The 8,948-nt window shown below is 44.2% G+C and overlaps 1 protein-coding gene across 1 annotated transcript in view; it reads right to left on the bottom strand.

Moving 5' to 3' along the window:
- Nucleotides 1-6,246: 6,246 nt before the first annotated feature.
- Nucleotides 6,247-8,948, bottom strand: part of MYO1E (myosin IE) — a 211,836-nt gene continuing 209,134 nt past the window's right edge. The window contains 1 exon segment of the mRNA XM_065942033.1: nucleotides 6,247-7,066. Coding sequence (XP_065798105.1) covers nucleotides 6,990-7,066 — 77 coding nt within the window. The 3' untranslated portion in view covers nucleotides 6,247-6,989.

Here is an 8,948-nt window from a genome sequence, read left to right as displayed (position 1 = left end):
CAAGATCATACTTATCTATCCTCTGATTTCTGTACAGGAGCACCTGGCCCACTAGGGTGATGGCTTCCAGAAGTAACCCTCTTAATGTGTTTCACTCGAAGGCACGGGTTGAGACCAGGAATAGCAGTGCCAAGGGGCCACAGCTGGAAAAAGGAAGCAGGCCTGTGACATCCTGTTAAAGGTGAAACTTAGGATGCTTTTTCGTTTGTTCTAACTACATTATGGTTTACTTTTTTTTCCCTTTGGTGGGCATTTGATTACATTTAATACTGTTTTCTAAGAGGGAGTACATTCTCAGTCTCCAACCACTAACCTGAAAAAGAAAAAAGTCTCTTATAGCAACGGCTTCCTAAACTACCTGTTCAACAAGATGGTAATTGGTTTTCTGAGGGACAGGAGTTAGATACATTTGGGAAACATTGCAAACTCATATAAGATTCATAAAGACTCAGAAGCTTTGCAGTAAGCTCATTTAATGCGGTTTCCTCAACCTAGAATGTGTTAAAAGCTGCCTCCTGCAGCTCTGAGGTCAATAGGTGCCTGGCTCTGTGCTCAGCTATGGCGTGCGACTGCCCTGACACGGGGGGGCTGTCTGACTCCGCAGAGGCCTCACCCCTGTCCCTGGGGAGGCCAGGCTGCCTGACAGTAAACCTGTAAGTCTTGAGCATTGAGAGGAACTGGGTGTCTTTATATGTTGTGTCTTAGTATAAAGTTTTATAAATATCTGTTGTTGAATTTGTGACGCTTGTTCCCATGGCAGCCTTAGACCCACTTAGTCACCAGTGTGAATGGTGACGAAGTGAGACCATGAGAAGGAGATTTCCTGGCTTTGAAAAGCAGTTATTTCCCGGGGACGCTTGATCTCCAACTTCTCATCAAGAAAGGATGGGTTTTTATAGGCGTATTCTAAAGACGTTTTAGAACTTCTTTATTACATATTTTGCTTAGTTAAATAATAAAATACCCTGACTCAGGAAATTCATACTTCCAGGATGTCTTAAAAAAGAAACAACCAAAAACCTTTTAAGATATTCATGTGCCAACCAGGCACCTAAAACTGAAGTGTTATAAATGTGAAATAAGCTGTAAAAGTAGAAATCAAAATATCATAAAAACTGAAATTAGACAACAAGATGATGGAACCCCAGTATTTGAAAAGCTGGGTTGCTTGGGTGAAAGTGTACTTGCAGCTGTGTGACCTCTGTGCTTGTTTATGTGTCTGTAAAATGGGGATACGAGCATCTACCTGGAGGCTTCCCTGGTGGTCCAGCATCCAATGCAGGGGGTGTGGGTTCCATCCCTGATCAGCGAAATTAAGATCCCATGTTTTGCCATGGTGTGGCCAGAAAAAAAGGTATCTGCCTCACAGTGTTGTACTAAGTGTATCAAGCACATATTTGGAGGTGCTCAAATGTTAGTGGCTGTTAGTTTAAGAGGGTTGATGGTCTTGTAAAGAGACGGACTCTGGGCATTCAAAGATATATTGTACATAGCTCTTTAAAACATTTTTTTTATTTTACAATGTTGTATTAATTTCTGTACAGCAAGGTGATTCAGTTATACATATATTGATATTCTTTTTTTAATATTCTTTTCAGTTATGGTTTCTCATAGGATATTAAATGTAGTTCTGTGTTATACAGTAGGACCTTGTTGTGTATATATATATATATAATAGCTTACATCTGCCAATCCCACCCTCCCAGCCCATCCCTTCCCCAAGCCTCTCCCCCTTAGCAACCACAAGTATGTGCTCTATGTCCGTGAGTCTGTTTCTGTTTCATAAATAGGTTTATCTGTGTCATATTTAGATTCCACGTTTGAGTGTCTCTTAGCACAATAATCTCTTGTTGCACCAAGTTGCTATAAATGGCATCATTTTGTGTTTTTTTTTTTTTTTGGCTTAGTAGTATTCCATTATATATATGTACCACATCTGGTTTATCCATTCATCTGTCAGATTATTTCCACATCTTGGCTATTGTGAACAGTGCTGTTATGAACATAGGGGTGCATGTATCTCTTTGAATTATAGTTTTGTCTGGATATACGTGCAGGAGGGGGATTGCTGGATCAAACTCTAGTTTTCTGGGGAAACTCCATACTGTTTCTCAAAATGGCTGTACCAATCTACATTCTCACCAACAGTGTAGTAGGGTTCCCTTTTCTCCACATCCTCTGTAGCATTTGTTGTTTGTAGAGTTTTTAATGGTGGCCATTCTAATCACTGATGTGAGGTGGTACTTTATTTTATTGAATAGTTTTGATTTGCATTTCTCTTATAACTAGTGGTGTTCAGCATCTTTTCATGTGCCTGTTGGCCATCTAGACACTGAGAAATGTCTACTAAGGTCTTCTGCCCATTTTTTGATTGGGTTGTTTTTTTGTTGAGTTGTATGAGCTGTTTGTATATTTTGGAAATTAGGCCCTTATTGACTGCATTGTTTGCAAATACTTTCTCCCATCCTGTAGGCTGTCTTTGTGTGTGTGTGTGTGTGGTTTCCTTTGTTGTACAAAAGCTTGTGTTTGACTAGGTCCCATTTATGACTGCATTGTTTGCAAATACTTTCTCCCATCCTGTAGGCTGTCTGTGTGTGTGTGTGTGTGTGTGTGTGTGTGTGTGGTTTCCTTTGTTGTACAAAAGCTTGTGTTTGACTAGGTCCCATTTATGACTGCATTGTTTGCAAATACTTTCTCCCATCCTGTAGGCTGTCTTTGTGTGTGTGTGTGTGTGTGTGTGTGTGTGTGTGGTTTCCTTTGTTGTACAAAAGCTTGTGTTTGACTAGGTCCCATTTATTTTTGCTTTTATTTCTACCACCTTGGGAGACTGACCTAAGAAAACATCAGTACAATTTATGTCAGTGAATGTTTTGCCTATGTTCTTTTCTAGGAGCTTTATGGTGTTATGTCTAATATTTAAGTATGTAAACTATTTTGAGTTTATTTTTGTGTATGGTGTGAGGGAGTGTTCTAACTTCATTGATTTACATGTAGCTGTCCTGCTTTCCCAGCACCACTTGGGGAAGAGACTGTCTTTTCCCCATTGTATATTCTTGCCTCCTTTGTCAAAGATTAATTGACAGTAGGTGTGTGGGTTTGTTTCTAGGCTCTGAGTCATATTTGTAAGGTTTTGTTTTTAGGTTTCTGATTTTTGAAAGATATTGAAAAGATTTTGAAAGATTTGAAAGATATTAATAGACCATCAAGCATCTTAATATTTGTTTAATTGAAGACAAAGACTAAAAGCATAGAACTTGGGGTCAGATCAGGGTTCCAATGGTGGCTGGTTCTAGTTGGGCATTGTCCTTGCACTTTCTCATTTGCAAAGTGCTCATTTTAGGTTAGGACATGCTGGCTAGCAGGGTAGGTAGTCCCGTACACTGGGAGGGGAAGGCATCAAGATGAGCCGGGAGGAGTAAAAGTGAGACTGGCAAGGCTTGGGAGATAAAACAAGGAGGGATGGGGGCAGAGAGGCTCCCATTCTCTTGACCACAAAGGTGAGGGATCCAATGAAGTTGTAAGGTCCTCCACCAAAGATATACTGTGCATGCTCTGCTCCCACACCTGGACTTTGCTCCCAGAACTCTCCAATGAAACCACCCAGGAAATCACCTGTACCAGAGGCAGGACAAGCTGGGCCTGCCCAGCAGCACACAGGTCTGTGGAGCTTAAGGGGAGTCATGTGGGAAAGGATTTGGGTTGTGTACACGTCCTGCTCTGCAGCGAGCCTGGAGACTTAAGTTCTGTGGGTGCACAGCCATGCTGTCCCTCACTTGTGCTTGTGAGCATCTCTCCCTGGAAGGAGGCATGGCTGTGAGTGAGCTCTCAGTGCTGGGCCAGCTGCTCTGGGCAGAGGCTGTCCCCAGCAGGACTCCCAACCCCTGCATCTGAGGCCATAGGACTAAGTTCTGGCCAGCAGAACATGAGTGGAGGGGATATGTGCACTTTGGAGGGAATGTCCTTTAAATGGGAAAACTGTACTCCTCATCCCTTACTGCCTTTGTGGGGCAGACTTGGTGACGGGTCAGATGTGATGGGGGGAGGCGGGTATGGGTGGTTGCATCCCTGTTGATAGGGGAGCAAGCTCATAAGGAAGACTCAGCTTTGCCCTCTTCATGGGTGTCAGTCTTGCTTTCCCCAACATTGCAAAGTTGACCCTTTGCATAATGTTTTCAGGAAGCCAGGCATTCTCCCTGCCTGTGGCATCCTCTGCTTATTAGCACGTACCCCTCTGTGGTTCTCAAAACGTGGCCATGAGACCAAAAACTCTTCCTAATACATTCCTAAAACATTTTTCTACTGTTCATTCTGTCAGTAGTTTATGGTGGAATCTTCCAGAGGCTATGTGACATGTGATGATGGAATGTGCGTGTTCACTGGTGTTAAAATGTTCTCACTTTGAATTTCTAGTATGGTAAACACTGATGACTGCAATCCACAAAAGCAGAGCTCTTGGAGGTCATTAATAGTATAGAAGTGTGTAAAGGAGTTCTGAGGCCAAAGGGTTTGGGAACTGCTGGTCCACTACCAGTCTGAACACCTCTGCCCTAGGGTCCAAGTTCAAGCTTGCTTCTCTGGTTCTCGGTTACTTTGTATCATCAGCTGAAGGGATCTGTCACCTTTTCATAATGTAATGGTTTCTAATGCTATACACACAGGCCCCTTCTCCTAAACAGGATGACAAGCTCTAGGAGGCAGGGATGGCCCTTCACCCTCTCCAGGTTCTCCCTGGTTAAGTGATTCCTGTACTAGCCTCATGTCTGTCTAAACAATGGCAGGTGGGAGGGGGGATCGGGATGGGGAATATGTGTGACTCTATGGCTGATTCATATCAATGTATGACAAAACCCACTGAAATGTTGTGAAGTAATTAGCCTCCAACTAATAAAAAAAAAAAAAAAGAAAAAAAAAAAAGAAACAATGGCAGGCCTGGCTGGATCCACAGAGGAGAGAAACCTGTATTTAAGTCTTTACCTAGAAACATCAATGCTGTCACCGATTCAGGCAACGCCCAAATTCCTGGAGCCCGGCCCCGGACTTCGGTGTCAGTCACCATGAGCCCCAGGCCCAGCCTCGTGGGGGAGTTGGGGGCTCATGGTGACACCAAAGGCCACCTGGACGGTCCTGCTCCTAAGGAAGCGGCATGGCCTTGGGGCTGTGGGGAGTCTGATGCTCTCCTGTCTCCTTCCTCCTGCTCTTCAGTGAGTCCCAGTGAGTGAAATTGAAAGTCCCTTGTGAAATACAGAAACTATTAGTGTCAGCAGAATTACCTTTCCTTATGTCATCACGTTACGGCTTTCTTTTCCTTTCTTAAGTGGTCACAAAATTGAACTGAAATATACTTTAAACATTATTTGTTAGCAAATGATATTTGCTGTCTGCTCTTGAAGTAGAACAGAATTATTTGCCCCAAATTCAAATACATTTCCCCCCTAATTTATAATCCCCGATAATTTTTTTCCTTTCGACTTGGAGACCCCAAAATGACAAAAAGGGATGTGCCATCAAATCCTACTTTCCCAGGAGCTTAAGACTGGCTGTGGCAACCAGGAGGAGAGGTTGAGGCCATTCCTTTGTCGGTGGACATGACACTGTTTCCAACTTCTCACTGCTGTTGCAGTGAACACTGTCTCGGGGTGCTAGCGCTGCCTTAATTAAGTACCATAGACCAGGTGGCTTACCAGCAGAAATCTCCTGCCTCACCATTGTGGAGGCTGCAAGTCCGCGATGCAGGTGTTGGCAGGGCTGGTCTCCTCTGGGGACCATGAGGCTCTGTTCCAGGCCCTCTCCCTTGGCTTGCAGGTGGCTGACTCTTCGATCATCTTCTCCCTCTCTCTGTGTTGATCTGTGTCTAAATCTCCTCTTTTTATCAGGATGGTGGTTATACTGGATTAGGGGCCCTGCTGATGACCCCATTTTAACTCAGTCACCTCTGTGAAGACCCGATTTCCAAGTAAGGTGCTGGCGTTTAGGACCTGAACATACCTTCTCTTGTGGGGGTGGACACAACCCAGACACAGGTCATGAAACAGCAAGGTGGTTCACCGATTCCTTTATTTTGGAGGTCAGGGGAGGAGACACGGAGTGGGGGCAGAGGAGAACTCCCAACAGGCGAGGGCTGGGAGGGTGTGCGGGGACTGAGCTCGGAAGCAGTAACACTGATGGTTCTACAGTCAGAAAGGAGTAGTGCGTGTCTGTAAGTACCTGATGTGAGTCTTGTCATAAAACCTATCTTAAGAGTAAGTACAGTGGGATACTGCTTAGTACATTCATACATGTTTCTACCATCTGGAGATTTTTATATATACAGTATATGATTTTTTTTTTTTTTATAAATGTACAGCTTGAAAAAAAAAGATTCTTCTCATAATAGGTACAGCATTAAACACGAAAACCAACATGGGCCAGCCACATACCAACTGAAGACCCAGAGAGAGCCTGGCCCACAGCCCCGCCACCGCCCTGCTGCCTGGCAAAATCAGCAGCACCCATGCACCTGTGGGCCCAGCAGGCCCTTGGCATCTGCATGGGAAGCGCCTGCTCCCGCCAAGCCCCCCCCTGAGCCTGCAGAGAGCTGGGTCCCCTCGGAGGGCAGGTGGCCGAGGAATGCACATGTCAGGTAACAAGAGAGGGATGAGAGAGATGTGCTCTTCAACTAAAGGCACTTGTCAGTGGCCACCCAGGGCCGTCCCCTGGGCCTGGTGAGCGAGTAGGTGCTGTTTTGATAGAGCTGGCAAGGTCTGCGTGGACCTCCTGGTCCTCTCACCAGGTTTAAATAGAATAAATAAATCTTAGTGGGTGCTTGTTTTGCCCTGCTGGGCTCCTGTGGAGTGACACTCCCTGTCTCCAACCCAGCTCTGTGAAGTCCTCCACGGGCACGGGGCCGAGGAGCTCCAGGCCTCGCAGAAGCCTGGACGGGGGCCCCCACACGTCCCCTCCCACGTGTGCCTGAAGCTCCTTCGTCCCTAGCGTCGGAGTCTCTGCGCGCCTCAGATCTTGGTCACGTAGTTGTTGGGGAACAGGCCCTGCTTGCCGCGCAGTCGCCCCGTCCACCAGCCAGAAGGATCTGCGGGGACACGGAGATGGGGAAGGTGAGTCAGGGCCTCTGCTCCCATAGCGCACCCACAGGCAGAGGAGACCAGGCTCCACCCATGCTCTTTCTCATGTTCTTTTAATGAAAATCAGACGTGCGGATGTGCCTCACAGGCCCCCTTCCAGAAGAACCCACTGCCCAGTTGTGAGGTTTTGCTGCCCGTCTCTAGTGGTTGGCCCCGTGGGATCTTCCTGCCAGTGAGACAGGCCAGCTGCTGGGCTGGCAGGCTGTGACGTCGGCTTGCGGTCTGATGACTCTAATCCTGTGCCCCCCCTTTTCTTTCCCGACTCACCTTTCACACGCCTTACTCCACCTCACCATCTTTCTGGGAGAACTGATCTGCACCACTTCACCATCCTTACTTCCCAGCTTAATCCCAGTCCCTCACCAGTAATAAGTATTTGGTATATATTCTTCCAGATCTTTTTCTGTGATTATAAACACGCATTCATTTTAGACAGGTCATTCTATATCTTACTCTTCTGCATCTTGCTTTTCAGTACTCAATCATCTTTCCATGACTGCATCTCATTTTTTAAACAGCTGCATTGTAAACCAAAATTTGTATAGCCATTCTCTTATTTTTTTGCTGTTCATGCAGTAAATGTCCATACATATATCTTTATGCCCATGTGCAAGCAGTTCTATAGGACAGATTCTTGGAGCAAAGAATATGGACCTTCTATTATCCTTTAAGAAAATCTAGCTTACTTTTTGTGACAGATTATCCTTTTGTACTTTTGAAAGTGCACATGAAAGTATTAACAGTGAATACAACCACCCAGATCCCTTCTTGGAGGGCAAGCAGTATTACCTATTTCTTGCACTTTCTTCCAGAGATAGTTCATGTCTATAAAGGCAAGTATTTATTAAAAAAAAAAAAAACAACAACAACAAACAGCCTTTTTGTATACAAATGATAGTGAGTGTTAGTTGCTCATTTGTGTCTGACTCTTTGTGACCTTATGGACTGTAGCCCGCCAGGCTCCTCTGTCCATGGAATTCTCTAGGCAAGAATACTGGAGTGGGTTGCCATGCCCTCCTCCAGGGGATCTTCCTGACCCAGGGATCGAACCCAGGTCTCCCCATTACAGGCAGATCCTTTACCGTCTGAGCCAGTAGTATTACCTATTTCTTGCCCTTTCTTCCAGAGATATAGTTCATGTCTATAAAGTATTTGCTAAAAAGTCAACAACCTTTTGTATATAAATGATAGCATACTATGTGTTAGGCTCTTTAACCTTAATACTATAGACTAAAGATCATTTCACATCTGTATATAAAGAGCTTCTGTATTCTATAGATATGCCCACTATTCATATCATTTGCTTAATTTTATTTCATGTTGGCCTCTTGTTGATTAGTTTTTTTAATATACTAGTGAATCTGTCACATGAGTTACAAATGTCCTTCTCCCCATTTTTATTTACTCTGACATAATATTTGAGCAGTTGAATCAAAACATTATTTTAGTCTTAGTTTTCTATCACTTTTAGAAATCCTTTCCCACACTGACACTGTTAAGAAAACTGTCCTATACTTACATCAAGGACTTCTGTATTTCTTTTATGCATGTAAGTATTAATTTATTTGGAACTGACCTTGGGGGGAGGGGTTAATATATAAATCCAAAGTAACAATTTTGATAAATACTGTTAAATTTCCTTCCCAAAACTCTCTTTCAGCAGTAAATAGTGAAAGAAGGTACCCATTTCCCTGACTAAACACAGACATTATACTCCATACTTAATTTGCAGTGACAAAGTCCAGAAAGTTCTAAAAATTGAAAGTTTTCTATAACCCATCTGCTGGCCAAACTTGACCTGAGCTGACATAGGCTTGTTAATGATGTCTT

Source organism: Muntiacus reevesi, chromosome 7, assembly GCF_963930625.1.
Source record: "Muntiacus reevesi chromosome 7, mMunRee1.1, whole genome shotgun sequence".
Classification (NCBI taxonomy): domain Eukaryota; kingdom Metazoa; phylum Chordata; class Mammalia; order Artiodactyla; family Cervidae; genus Muntiacus; species Muntiacus reevesi.
Note: the sequence above shows the minus strand (reverse complement) of the source record. Positions and strands in the feature narration are given on the sequence as shown.